Source organism: Phyllobates terribilis, unplaced genomic scaffold (genome assembly GCF_046119375.1).
Source record: "Phyllobates terribilis strain yellow unplaced genomic scaffold, ASM4611937v1 Scaffold_11__3_contigs__length_659146591, whole genome shotgun sequence".
NCBI classification, from domain to species: domain Eukaryota; kingdom Metazoa; phylum Chordata; class Amphibia; order Anura; family Dendrobatidae; genus Phyllobates; species Phyllobates terribilis.
Window position 1 is genome coordinate 311,451,336 of NW_027362771.1, and position 15,205 is coordinate 311,466,540.

General features: G+C 43.8%; 1 protein-coding gene across 2 annotated transcripts in view; it reads left to right on the plus strand.

The window, feature by feature from the left end:
• LOC141166152 (transmembrane protein 53-like) overlaps positions 1–12,798 on the plus strand; it is a 44,282-nt gene extending 31,484 nt beyond the window's left edge. For both annotated transcript variants that reach the window (XM_073652557.1, XM_073652558.1), the window contains exons 2-3: positions 4,289–4,820; positions 5,712–12,798. In XM_073652557.1, the coding sequence (XP_073508658.1) occupies positions 4,289–4,820; positions 5,712–6,076 (897 nt within the window). In that variant the 3' untranslated portion in view covers positions 6,077–12,798. The remainder of the gene's footprint in view (positions 1–4,288; positions 4,821–5,711) is intronic.
• The last annotated feature ends 2,407 nt before the right edge of the window (positions 12,799–15,205 follow it).

Genomic DNA, 15,205 nt, shown 5'->3' on the forward strand with positions numbered 1-15,205 from the left:
TCCTTGACGAATTTAGGCTGGCTTCTGAACCTTAAAAAGTCCAGGTTCGAGCCGGATCAAGTACAATAGTATCTAGGTATCCTATTAGATTCGAGGAATCAGGAATGCCGTCTCCCGGCAGGGAAAAACAAGTTTTTGATGACAAAATTAGCCGACCTTCTAAGCGCTCTTTTAGTGACTTTTCTGCCCCCAAGATTTCTCATTGCAAGTCCCTGGTGTGCAACTGAGCCCAGCGAACCCCCGGGATGCAGGCAGTCATGGAACCTAGAAGCGACATTGCTCCCCGCAGAGTCATAGAGGGATGGTCTTTCACATGAGATATCCGGGCTATCATATTCTGGATTTCCCTAACATGGTGGACGGAGGTGGACAATCTCAGTGTCGCAGGTCCTAACTACAGATGCAAGCCCCAGGGGGTGGGGGGCTCACTTAAACGACCAAATAGCTCAGGGGGTCTGGTCAGACGATTTGGAAGGGGTATCTTCCAACATGAAGGAACTTCTGGCAGTAAAATTCGCTCTCTCAAAATTCCTAAACACCCTACGGGGACACCATGTAAGAGTTTTTTTCAGACAACAGGGTAGTATTGGCATACTGGGGGGACCCGGTCCCATTCTCTACTACAGGTGTCAAAATCCATCCTCCAGGTAGCAGAGAACAATCTAGAGTCCCTGTCTGCACTCCACATAAAAGGAACAGAAAATATCACAGCAGACTTTCTGAGCAGGACCCAGCTGAGACAGGGCGAATGGGAGCTGAATCAGTTGGTGTTCAACTAAATCACAGAGTTTTGGGGGAACCCTTCCATAGACCTATTCGCCAACTGGCAGAACAAAAAAGTGGACATATTCTGCTCAATCTGTTAGAACCCTCCTATTTGTTTTTTCCATCTTGTGTTTTGCGGTCACGTGACCATCTGCCTTTATATTCCAGCTCTGCCCTTGTGGCTGTGCTGGACTTCAGTGTTTCTCTAGCCTGGTGCTTCGGTGCCTTTCTCTGTCAAGTTCGCTTGGTCCTCTGGGACCTCTAGTACATTTTTGTCAGTTTGTCTTTTTGTGTTCTGCAACAACTTCTCTGTTTAGGAGGTGTCCCATTTTTGTCCCAGTCCTTAGTTCTTTTAGGGACCCCTCCCTTAATTCTATAGGTCTTCGTTCAGACTAGCCGAGGACTAAGGCGGGTCTGTTCACTAGGAACAGGCTGCCCGCTACATCGTAGGGATTCAGCTTAGTCTTACTGTAGGGACAGCTTTCCACTATCTTTCCTTAGTACATGTTGCAAATCATAACACAATCAACCCCAAGGGGAACCCAGTGGCATTAGATGCCTTCTCAATTCCATGGAACCACCAGCTAGCCTATGCCTTTCCTCCGATCGCTCTGATTTCGGCGATTCTGAGGAAAGTCAGGGAAGACAAGGCAAACATAATTCTGATTGCCCCCTTCTGGCCAAAGAGGCCCTGGTTTTCCTGACTGAGGATAATGCCCACCTCCGACCCCTGGGTTCTTCCGGAGATTCCGGATCTACTTTTCCAGGGACCGGTCCTCCACCCTCAGGTAGCAAATCTACACTTGACAGCCTGGATTTTGAGAGGGCACTCTTAAGGGATAGAGGGTTTTCCCTGAATTTAATCTCCACTCTACTACAGAGTAGGAAACCCGTAACCACGAGACTTTACAGTAAAACCTGGAAAAAATTCCTCTCATTTGCGGGTTCGAAGGTACTAGGGGAGGCCCCCATTACTTCCATCTTAGAGTTCCTGCAAAAGGGGTTGGAGCGGGGTCTGGCCACAAGCACGCTAAAGGTTCAGGTTGCGGCACTAGGAGCCCTATACAACTGCGACCTGGCCAGAAATAGTTGGATTTCTAGGTTCATCAAGGCATCACACAGGTCTAGGCCCATCCCCCCCGGAATACTCCTCCTTGGGACTTAAATTTAGTTCTTTCAGCCCTAACCAAACATCCCTTTGAACCTTTAGCGAATGCATCTCTAAAAGTCCTATCTCTTAAGACGTCTCTCCTAGTAGCCCTCACATCGGCACTTAGAGTTAGCAACATACAAGCCTTATCAGCAGGGCCCCCCTTTACGCAAATTCTAGAGGACAGTGTGACACTTAGGATTGACCCAGCATACCTTCCTAAGGTGGGATCACACTTCCACAGATCGCAGGACGTCACCCTCCCTTCCTTTTGCTCAAATCCTAAAAACAGGGGGGAAGAAGACCTACACACCTTAGACGTCAGAAGGTGTATTATCCAGTACTTAGAGGCCACACGGGAGTATAGGAAGGACAGGTCTCTCTTTGTGTGCTTCCAGGGACCTCGGAAGGGACAGAAAGTTTCCAAGGGCACACTGGCAAGGTGGATAAGGGACGCCATCTCCCCGGCATACTCATCAAGTGGGGAGACCGCCCTGGAGGATTTAAAGGCTCATTCGACTAGGGCAGTGGCAGCCTCCTGGGCGGAGAAAGCCGGTGCTTCAATTGAACAGATATGTAGAGCTGCAACCTGGTCTTCCCCTTCTACATTCTTTAAGCACTACCGGCTGGATCTAACCTCTTCTTCGGACCTTACCTTTGGTAGGAGGGTTCTGGAAGCGGTGGTCCCTCCCTAAACGACACTTCTCTGCAATTCTCTCCGTGGTGCCATCATGGGGGAAGGAGAAAGACGTAGTTACTTACCAGTAACGGGATTTCTCAGAGCCTATGATGGCACCCGTACATTCCCTCCCTTCACGCATGTGTGTGCACATTTATTTATTACCTATGTTTAGTCACAGGGTGTGTCTGGTAAGCTCCTTAAAAATGTTAAAATTTGTGTTACTAACCTGGCGGTCCTCTCTGTGTTCTGTACACAACTGATGTGGGAGAGATGTGCCGCCCTTTTTATCTGTAGGTTTCCTGTCCTTGAAGGGCGGATTCCCTCTCTCCGTGGTGCCGTCATGGGCTCTGAGAAATCCCGTCACTGGTAAGTAACTAAGTCTTTTACTTTTTTATCCGCTGGATTCTTCTACTATATTATATTTATACTACTAAATACTCACTAGTGCCCATTTAACGCCTTAGTGACCAGGCCAAAGTTTTCAAATCTGACATGTCACTTTATGTGGCAATAACTCTGGAATGCTTCAACGTATTCCAGTGATTTTGAGATTTTTTCTTGACATATTGTACTTTATGTTAATGGTAAATTTAGGTTGGTATGTTTTGCGTTTATTTATACAAATAAATTTGACAAAAATTAGCAATTTTCAAACTTTAAATGACTATCTTTTTAATCCATCAAAACAAGGTGTATCGCATGTGCCTCTGTATCCCGTGCAGACTTGGTATAGCCCCTATTCTAGGTTGTAAAAACGTACTCCAAGAATCCAAGGCACCGGGTATCTTCCTTCCACAAAAATATTTTTATTGACACCAGTGTACACACAGGAAAGTTAGCAACGTTTCGACCATGCAGGGCCTTTGTCAAGCCATGAAAAAAGTGCATCTTGGCTTGAGAAAGGCCTTGCATGGCCGAAACGTTGCAAACTTTCCTGTGTGTACACTGTTGTCAATAAAAATATTTTTGTGGAAGAAAGATAACCGGTGCCTTGGATTCTTGGAATATGTATACCTTTAATTCAGAGAGTCTTACCACACAAAGAAAGTTAATAACATTTTCCTCATGTCTACTCTACATCTGCTTTATATCAGCACAATCTGTAAAATGTTCTTTTTTTAGGATGTTAGAAGCTTTAAAAAATGTAGCAGTAATTTTTTCATGTTTTCAAGGAAATTTTCCAGATGTATTTATTTAGGGACCTATTCAGTTTTTAAGTGACTTTGGGGGTCCCACATATTGGAAAACCCTCAATGCAGATATTTTCTCTGGTCGGATTTGAACCTAGTACTCCAGGCAGTGGTGCTAACAGCTAAGCCTTGGTGTGACCCCGGATGTCTATATTGTTTAGCTACAATTTGAATATTTGTGTGTTCGACTGGTTTATACATCCTATTTTCTACCAGTAGAAGTCCTTGTATACAGAAGAGTGGTTCCTCTTCCTACATCTATGTATAAAACTGCAGAAATTGACTTCATTCTATATCCATTCCCAGTGGTGTTTGAATAGTAGCACTTATGTGTGTACGCATGTTGTCACCAGAACAAATCTGTAGCCAACACCTTTTATTCTTGCCTGTGGGGCCTGTGACCATGAAAAGTGTTTTCCTGTACAAAGCTGCACAAATTTCTGAATTGGGCCTCTAAATGTATCAAGTTTAATGTTGGTGGCTGTTCCTATTCTTTTACAGGGTCGTCTTCTCCATTATCAAGCAAGTGCATCTCCTGTTGACCTTACTATGAAAGCATCTTCTGGATCTGTCCTTCAGGAACCAGCTTTGACTACCACATTGCCTCCTTGTGTGAAAAAGTATTCGAACTCTGTCTCCTTGTACATCAACCCGGCAAAATCTGAACACTGTCCATCTCCTCGTCCACTGTTACTGTTCCTTCCTTGGCTGGGCTCAAATGCCCGATCCCATGAGAAGTACATTCAGCTGTACTTTAAACTGGGCTTTGATGTGTTAGTGGTCGAGAGCTCAATATTGCACTTTTTGTGGCCCAAGACTGGCCTGGACTATGCTGGATGCTTGTTACATCTCCTGATGGAAGAAAAGGATCTTTCTTCCCGAAAACTTTACCTCCATGCAATGTCTATTGGTGGCTACACATTTGCACAGATGTTGGTGGGGTCATCCAGGGAACAACGGGAAATTCTGGAGAAGATACAAGGTCAAGTGTTTGACAGCCTTGTGGTTGGCAGCATGGAAAGGATGGCAAGAGGTGAATAAAGATTTAGGCCTGATTCATCATTTGCGTTTTTTTTTTCTAAATTGCTTTCCTTTTTTGTCTTATGGCATTAGCTGCCGTTTTTTACATGAAATTCTTCAAGATGGCGCACGCGGTTCATGAATTTGGCACAAAGTAAAAAATGGTATATTTTTCTGTTTGAACTGTTTTTGCTAGATTTTAGCTCCAAAAGTTGCACATTTCATAAAATGGTGCAAAAGTATTAGTGTACTCAAATAGACTAGGGGGTGACTTGAGTAGAGGTGCACTAAATTTTGTGACTTTTTAAAGTCCTCATTGATGCATCGGGGAAAAAAATAAGACGCACATATAAAATATAGACTTCAAAAATGGTGCAAATAGAATAATGAAAAAAAACAAAACGTAAAGCACACAAAACTAGACAAAAAACAGGTGCAAAGGCAATGGAATTGGGGCGTCAGTGCCTTAATTTTAGGCAATCTATTTTTATTAAATATTGTGTGCTTTTTATTATACAATTTTTTTAGTTTTTTTCCTCAATATAACTGAAACCTTTCTGAAGAAAACCTTTTGTATGCACATGTTTTCATTGTAAAGTAGGTCCAGAAATGCCCAATGATAGCAGCATAATTTAAGATTATCTTTGAGTATTTATCATGTATGGGCACCTTTTTAGTTTTTGCTTTTTTTGATTACTTTGGCTCATTTATACAGTGTTCTACAATTTTTAGTTCTTTGTTCTTGCCTGTTTTTAAAAAATACAGAATTAGATTATCGTACATCAGAGATATGGCAATGATCTGCTTGGGTTTTTTCTATTGTGTTCTAGATCCTGTACCTCGAATATGCTGTTTTTATATATGAGTCAAAGTCAAAATTACTCATACTTTTATTCTTCTGCAGGTGTGGCACGTATGGTTACTTTCCCTCTTTTGGAGTCATTGATGGTTCGTGTAACGCTACTTTACTTTTCACTTCTAAAAGCCCATACTGCAGACTACTATGAAAAAGGAATTCAAGCATTTTGGGAAAACCCAGTCACCTGTCCTGCCCTGTTTTTCTACTGTATGAATGACCCAATGAGTGACCATACTACAGTGGATAAACTCCTGCAGTACTGGGAGAAGAAAGGAATCGAAGTGCAGGGCAAGAAATGGGAGCAATCAGTACATGCAGGACATCTACGAAGGCATACACAGGAATACACAGATATTCTGAACAATTTCATTGGTGGTCTACAGCCCAGAGTGCCAAAAAGCAAACTGTAACTGGATTGCTGCACTGTTCATTCGCTGCGCTGAAGTGTCATGGCCAGAAGTTTTGAGACTTGCATGAATTATGGTTTTCACAAAGTTTGCTGCTTTACCGTTTTTGCATTTTTAGTCCTGTCTCAATGGTATACTGGAAAACATTTACTTGTCTTGTTCACTGAGCCACTTAGGTATCACATTTTCCTTATGACATGATGCTGTGAATGAAATCCACTAGTATGCCTTTTGAATTCCAAATAATTTATTTTAGAAGTGTTCGAGAAATCAATAAAGCACAGCCTTGAAAGGTGTACTCAGGATTTCCCTTGGCTGCAATGAACAGTTCAGTCCTCTTTCTAAACCTGTGGGGGTCTTGAAAAGAACAACACCACCGCCAGGATGGAGGATCACAATGGTCTATCAGGATGGAAAAAGCATTGTTCATCACTAAATTTCTCTTGGATCATTGGAAAAAATTGCTCTTGGATGATGTTAAGATACCATTCTTTATTACTGACAGTGTTCTTAGGCACAATTGTGCATGAGCCCACTCCTCCTATGAATTGCAATCCTGCACATTAATGGTCTCAGGATGCTTTACAATTAAAATATGACACAGGACTGATGGTAGCACTTACCTTTTCGTCTCCGGACAATCATTCATCCAGATGTCCCAAATAGTATGAAGGGTACTTCATCAGAGAAAATAATTTTACCCCAGCCCTCTGCAGTCTGACCCCTGTATGTTCTGCAGAATTTGCCTGTCCTAATTTTTTTTATTAGCAAGAAGTACTTTTCTTGACACGAGGCCAGCCTATAAAAGCCTTTGCCTTACTGTGTGTACAGATGCACTGAAACCTGTCTGCTGCCATTCCTGAGCAAGCTCTGCACTGATGTTGAACTGATCCCATAGCTGAATTCTCTTTAGGAGACGGTCTGAGTAAAGAATGGTATGTAAACATCCTTCAGTATCAACTTGTCCCAATAAACCAGGAATTATTTGGTGATTGTACAATGCTTTTTCCAGCATGATAGAGCATCATGTCATAAGAAAAAAGTGATAACTAATTGGCTTGGTGAACAAAACATTGACATTTTGGATTCATGGCCAAGAAACTCCCCAAATCTCAATCCCACGGATAACCTGTCGTCCATAATCAAAGCGGGTGGACAAACAAAAATTGTGCTAAACTTAAGCATTGCTCAGGCAAAAATGGATTGTAATCAGTTAGGATTTTGCCCAGAAGCTGATATGCAGCATGCTGGGGCGAATTGTAGAAGTCTTGAAAAAAATAAAGGTCAATGTAAATTTGACCACAATTTGCTGTAAATATTGAGTTTTTACATAGACTTGATGTATTTGTCAGTAACATGCAAACGCATAAAATCCTTATAATTGTACTTCAGTTACCATAGAAACATGTGAGTAAAAGATCTAAATTAGCAAAGTTTGTGTGTCCGTATCAGAACTTTTGTCCACAATTGTACACTGCATTGAAGTAAATATACAACTATAACATATTTTGACTGGGCTTCTCTGGATACTTCTACAATGTGCCACACTTTAACTGAAAACCAATACCTTTTGATTCAGTATAGAGAAGAAAAACTGTATATCCAGCAATTCCTGTGCAAACAACATGTTATTTATCACAACTGTGCATTTATTTAGTATTCAGAAAGATGGAGATTCTCAGAAAAGCACTTAAACCCTTTCCGGACATCTGACCTACATGTACAGTACGTCACGCTCGGCAGGAGATCCAGCAGCATGACGTACAGGTACCTAATATAGGAATATACATTGTCTCACTAATAGCAAGCTATGTGACTATATGAAGAATTCACAGCTATACTAATGTGAAAGGCTATAACCGGATAATAGAATAGGAGTCCAGCAGAAGGTCCTCTCATGGTGGCCCCGCATGTGCATATGTCTTGCTGAGCTTGTGCGTCCTCTTTATTAGCCATGTGGTTCCTGTGTACACTCTCACATAATGGAGACTAAAAGCCCTAAGTACTCAGGCACATGGCTAACAATAAGGAGTTTGGCAAGACATCTGCACACGTGAGGCACAGTGGGGACTTGGGGCAAAGGTAGAGTATACAAGTGTGATAATGTATATACATTACCCCTATGTATATCTGAATTCTCTCTTTATTTACATAGTGTACTATTTGTGGGACAACCCCATTAAGCTCTGCTCCTGATATAAAGGTACACACATTACTATTATATTAATATTTGTATTTACCCAGAGGCCTTCAGATATCAGCGCCATTTCCGGCTTCTGCTCAACATAGAAAAGTGTTCCAGTCAAGTCCTCACTGCTAACTGTGAAGGCAGCTGGCTGAATGGCTCATTTCAGTAACTAAGCCAGGTGAAAGAGAAGGGCTTGTCTTGGATATTAAAATGAGACTTTTGGAAAGTCCTCTTCACGTAGTGCCTTAGTCACGTGTGGCAATGGGAACGCTTTCCTGTATTGAACAGATGCCGTAAGTGGAGCAGCCAGGACCACTGCTGATATCAGCAGATATTAATACAAATATGGCAGTAAAGCCCTAACCCCTGCCCTAGGACAGATTATTCCAGCTATTACCTCCTGTTTTTCTCAGTGTTTATGAATGAGAATGTAAAGTTGTGTGAAATCTACCTCCTGTCTCATCAGAAGCTTGGGCTGCACCTCCGCATCTCCACCATGCGATGTGCTAATGGATATCGTTCTCCACTGTCCACTGCACTTGCCAGCACACTGTGGACTTTGGTGAGCCAGAATGTTTCTAAACTACAATCATTAAAAAAAATTGTGGGTGTAAGATTTTTTGATGAACTGCCATACATCTACTAAGAGAAATAAGCCCCAATTAGGGTGATCTTACATGGTGAACTTAGAAAAACTGCTGCATACACATTTTACCTGTTTCCTTATATGTAATAGCACTAACCAGAAAAAATGCTGACAATTAGGCTAGGGTCCCACACATCACTGTGTCAGGGTTCCTGTTGGATGCCCCAAAAACCAGGAACCCTTACAGGTTGTTGAAGTCACTTTGGGCTCTTTTCCAGAAGTATTGGTCTTTTTCAGATGTACACAAAAATATGGCAGGCCATGTTTTGTGAATGGCTTAATGCCGGAGTGGAGGTCTAAAGTGACTGTCGGCCTCATATTACAGAGTAGCTTTGTCAGGGTTTTTGTCAAAATCTCTGTTTTTTGTGGGATTCCTACAAAATCGCTGACGGGATACTCTGTGGAGAGCACCATATATGTGTGAACCTAGTGTTCGGGTGGTCTCCTCAACATGGAGGCTGGTTCCAAGCAGTGCCTGGAAATACAGTTCACCCCCTTTGCACCAAAATTTGTAGAACTAAAGATTTTTCAATCTGATTCCAGGGATACTTTTGTGAATGGTTGATCTTTAATTCTTACAGGGGTTTTCCAGGTTGAATTGTTTTTACTCTAAAGACTTGTCCTATCTAAAAATAAGAAAATGAACTTTTCTCCACTGCTGCATCCGGTCCTTGTTGATATGGTTGTAGCTTTGACGTCGTGACTATAGCATGTGACCACTACAACCAATCACTGGGCTCACTGGTCTTGTGCTGTGTACATAGACATAACTGCTGAACCCATTGACTGGCTGCAGCGGTCACATGCTGTAGTCATGATGTTAGTACTGCAGCTGAAGAAGAACAAAGGTAATGGCAGGAGGTAAGGCTCATTTTTTTTTCTTTTTTTATTTTAGATACAACAAGCTAGGGAGTAAAAGAAAATGAAATGTGGCAACCCCTTTTAATTATTATACTGTGAACTATCAGAATATTATTGCATCACGGAGACTACCTCATACAATAAACCTCGTTTATATCAAAAAGCGCCTATATGTATTCAAGGGGTATTCTGGTTTCAGCTATGCAGTTTTCTCATATGATATGTATCAATTTCTTATGAATTTGGTGTATGTAGTCAATGGAAAAGAACCTTTTATTTATTGCATCCAGTGGAGAATATAGGTTGTGGTTATGTGGTGGAGAATATAGGTTGTGGTTATGTGGTGGAGAATATAGGTTGTGGTTATGTGGTGGACACACGGTTACAAGGCAGAATCCTGATATCTGTACTGTAACAAACCATGTACCTGTGTCTCCATCACAATGATCAGGATATATTTCATCCTCATACATCACCATTCTCTGGAAGTCAACTATTACAATGCTATGTAAGGTCAAAGATAAAGATTGTATAACTTTTCAGAAACTGTACAATAAATACCCATTACTTGCTGAAACCTATTACTATAACGCCAAACTGGCGTCTTCATCAGGCTATGCTGTCAGCATTGAGACACGTTGCATGGATTTTTTTACCTCTAATTTCATGGCTGTTTGTTGTGATTTTACACTTTTGAGTAACACTTTTAACAATAAAATACTACACTCCTGTAACGGGGCCGGGTGGTGGAACCTCTGTGCCTTGGATCAAGGAGGGACCCCGAGGGGCAGGTGTTATACTGTGGACGACCTTGTAATAGAGCAGGTGGCTCCCATGGGTCAGGTAGCTGGGACTGACCGGAGTAGCGGGTGGACACAACAGGTAGGTAGCAGTCTCTGGGTGAGTAGGTGGGTGGTCACGGGAAGTGACGGCTGAGCGGGTAAGAGTCTCTTGGCTGGCAGGCAGGCGGTCACGGCAAGTGATGACTGAGCGGGTAAGAGTCTCTTGGCTGGCAGGCAGGTGGTCACGGCAAGTGACGGCTGAGCGGGTAAGAGTCTCTTGGCTGGCAGGCAGGTGGTCACGGCAAGTGACGGCGGAGCCTCCAGGTAGGCTAGCAGGCGGGTAGCAGGTGAGCGCTAGCAGGTACGGCAGGTAGCAGGCAGGTAACTGGCAGGTGCTTCCTGGTCCGCTGGTGGACTTGCCCATAGACAGACTGGCGGATGCAGGAGACAGACTGTCGGGCTGAAGACAGGACTGGTAGTCAGGCTGGCAACAGGACCTGAAGCAGAGGTGAGTATGCTTTGCAACAACTTTGCTCGGGCACCTCCATTTTGGAGGAGGTGCCTTATATATGGGAAGTCCTCCGGCTATTGGCCGGGGACTCCTTAGGACAGCGCGCGGTCCCTTTAAGAGAGGGGGAGCGCGCGTGCGCCCTAAGCACAGTGCCCGGGAAGGAGCGCGCGCCGGCAGCAGCGAGGGAAGGAGCGCTGGAGGACGCCGTGCGCTGAACAGGAAGGTGAGAGGGATGGCGTCTCTGCCTAGCAGGAGGCAGAGACGCCGATGCTACAACTCCGCTGGATTAACTACATGTTAATTTGGAAAATCTAGGCCTAGCCCAAAGCATATCATTTTGTGTAAGTGCATGAACACAATGTGCGCTCAGCCTAACTAAACTGTGGCAATCGCCCTCACTTCTAATTCCTAATTTGTTCTCATCACATTGCAGCTTTGTCTTAGTCCAGGATCAGATGAGTGTATGAAAAATCATCCATTCATTCATGTTGTCATCTGTGTATCCGTATTTTATATCCTTGTGACATCCATAATTATGCACTAACATTTTAAAATGTACGCGATCAAATAGTTTCCTTTGTTAATAATGGCAGTATGTCTGTAAACCTCAGATGCTACATAGATAATCATTAAGGGATCCGATTTTAATTTTTTTTTAAAAGGAACCTATCACTAGAAAAAACAGTATTAACGTGCAGATATGGGGTTAATCTGCATGTTAATAGCGTTACGGTGCCCGGCGCCTGCACTTAGCCTAACGCTATGGGGACAAAATTAACTTTTATTCTCCTTGGCAGCATTCCCATTTTAGTCACGGGGGCGGTGCAGTTGTGTTTTCTGTTACTGCTCTGACTACAGAAAGCGGCGGCTGTAACTTCACCCCCGCCCTGACTGACAGCCGGCCCTAATGCCAGGGGTGCAGTTACAGCCGTCGCTCTTTAAATTCAGAGCAGTAACTGAATCGGCGCCACCCCCCATGACTGAAACAGCACCTTCAGCCCTAACTGACACTCCCTTGGGGCCGGCTGTCAGTTAGGGTCGGGACACGGTCACAGCCTCCGCAATGTATACTCAGAGCGGTGACTAAACCCGTGCTGGTGCTGCCCCCGTGACTGAAACCGTAACACTGCTGGGGGGAATAAAGTTCATTTTCTCCCCGCAGCGTTTGGCTATGTGCAGGCGCCGGGCAGCATTATAACACTATTAACTTGCAGATTAACCCCATATCTGCAGGTTAATAGCATTCTTTCTGGTGACAGGCTCCCTTTTAATTTTTTGCGCACTCATAGATTTGGGTAGGCGATACTCATCCAATACTAAAAAAAGAAAAAACCTGATCTAAACGGTTAGATTTTTGTTTTTATAAACATGGATAAGCACTCATACTTGCAGCTGTGCGGCCTCCCGCTGTCTCTGGGGGGGGAGCTGTGCGGCCCCCTACTGTGTATAGATGGCTACGTGCGGCCTCCTGCTGTGTATAAATGGCTACGTGCGGCCTCCTGCTGTGTATAAATGGCTACGTGCGGCCTCCTGCTGTGTATAAATGGCTACGTGTGGCCTCCCGCTGTGTATAGATGGCTACGTGCGGCCTCCCGCTGTGTATAGATGGCGCCGTGCGGCCTCCCGCTGTGTATAAATGGCGCCGTGCGGCCTCCCGCTGTGTATAGATGGCTACGTGCGGCCTCCCGCTGTGTATAGATGGCTACGTGCGGCCTCCCGCTGTGTATAGATGGCTACGCGCGGCCTCCCGCTGTGTATAGATGGCTACCCGCGGCCTCCCGCTGTGTATAGATGGCTACGCGCGGCCTCCCGCTGTGTATAGATGGCTACGTGCTTCCTCCCGCTGTGTATAGATGGCTACGTGCGGCCTCCCGCTGTGTATAGATGGCTACGTGCGGCCTCCCGCTGTGTATAGATAGCACCATGCGGCCTCCCGCTGTGTATAGATGGCTATGTGCGGCCCCCTGCTGTGTATACATGGCGCCGTGCGGCATCCCGCTGTGTATAGATGACTATGTGCGGCATCCCGCTGTGTATAGATGACTATGTGCGGCCTCCCGCTGTGTATAGATGGCTACTTGCGGCCCCCTGCTGTGTATAGATGGCTACGTGCGGCCTCCTGCTTTGTATAGATGGCTACGTGGGGCCTCCCGCTGTGTATAGATGGCTACGTGCGGCATCCTGCTGTGTATAGATGGCTACGTGCGGCCTCCTACTGTGTATAGATGGCTACGTGCGGCCTCCCGCTGTGTTTAGATGGCTACGTGCAGCCTCCCGCTGTGTTTAAATGGCTACGTGCGGCCTCCCGCTGTGTATAGATGGCTACGTGCGGCCTCCCGCTGTGTATAGATGGCTACGTGCGGCCTCCCGCTGTGTATAGATGGCTACGTGCGGCCTCCCGCTGTGTATAGATGGCTACGTGTGGCCTCCTGCTGTGTATAGGATGATTGTGACATCTCATATTGTGTGTAGGGTCTCATACTGTATATAGGGGATGTCAGCATACTTAATTGTGCTCAATATTAAGTCATACAATTTATGTAAAAAAAAATATTATAATTAATATATTAATATTGTGCCAAATTAATTTCACGTGAACTATCACATGATCTATCACAGGGGATCATGTGACATGTCACGTGATATATCAGGTGTGTGTGTGTGTGTGTGTGTGTGTGTGTGGGGTGGGCCCTGCGCCTTCTAAACTACCCGGGGCCCTTGCTACTCTTAATCCACCCCTGCTTCTGTTGCCGGCATCAATGGGAATCGCACTGCACTCGGGTGACATCCGAGTGCAGTGCGATTTTTCACACGACCCCATAGACTTATATGGGTGCTGGCGATCAAAATTCAACATGCAATCACAGCAAGCTGCAATTGTTTTTTTCAGTCCGATAAGATGCCTATGAGCACACATAGATTAATAGTGGACTGGATGCAATCTGATTTTTTTTATCGGATTGCATTCGTCCAATTTAATTGCAAATGAGAGCGAGCCCTTACAAAAAGTTTACCCCAAAGAATGAGGGGATGTTAAGAGAAATGTTGTCTCCTAAGCAATCTTAAGCTGAAGGCAGCCAACATGTTATCATGTAAGGCAAGGACTAGACTTTGGTGCAGCTGCAAGGTTAAAACTGCTGTAAATGTAGAACCACAACCAGTTTTTTGACGTAGCCACATATAAAGAGCTGTACTACTGGTTTTGCCATGTTCATGTAAAAATATACTGTTTTAGCATTTGTCTTTGGTTTATGCTGCCGCTATATCTGTCAACGTCGGTGAGTAAAATATGGCAAAGACGACATGTAGTTGTTCTTTTTCAATACAATAAGTCCTGAAGACTGTGTGGTTTTCAAATGCAAAACATGTCTGATATTTTTATGCATTAATTATGGAACATCTCAAGGGCATAGTTTACAAGAGAGAACTGAAAAACACAAAAACAAACAGTCTGAACACCGCCTAACTTGTTAATGTGCAGCCTTGTATTAGAAAAACTGAGCTCCAACCCCCTACAAATAAATGTAAGGAAATTAATCAGCACAGAATGTTGGCCCGCACGATGAATGTCTCCAAAAGGGGCTCCATTGTTTACTCTCAGGCAGCCAAAATGCTCTGCGCACACGGCTATCCTCCGGACACTTCAGGTTTTATTTAGTATATAGCTTGATCTGTAATAATGATAAAATGTGCGTCTAACAAATGCTCTTCTGATCTGTGCCTCATGTAGGATTCTAGAATACTGACTTGATGTAATGATGTTACATATATTCTATATTTCTTGTACAACAATGTTTCACACAGAAGAGTTAAATATTAATAACTTATGTATCTCAATATAGTGATTAAATAATAAATATTCAAAATGCTGTGTGTTTTTCTTCATCATTAAAAAAATAAAAGTACAAATACATTGTATGGGCAACCAGAATAAAATGCTAAAATCCATTATTGTACATAGAGGGTATATTCACATGATGCGTTTGCGTTGCTTTTTTTGTTTTGTTGTTGTGACTACTTTGTATGAGCATACCCTAAGGAAACAATATAAAATAAACCCTGAAAAAGAATTCCATTCATGTGAATCAGGTTGTTTTTGGTGCATTTGCATGCTTTCTGCAAGCCCCTTTCTGAAGACAAGGAT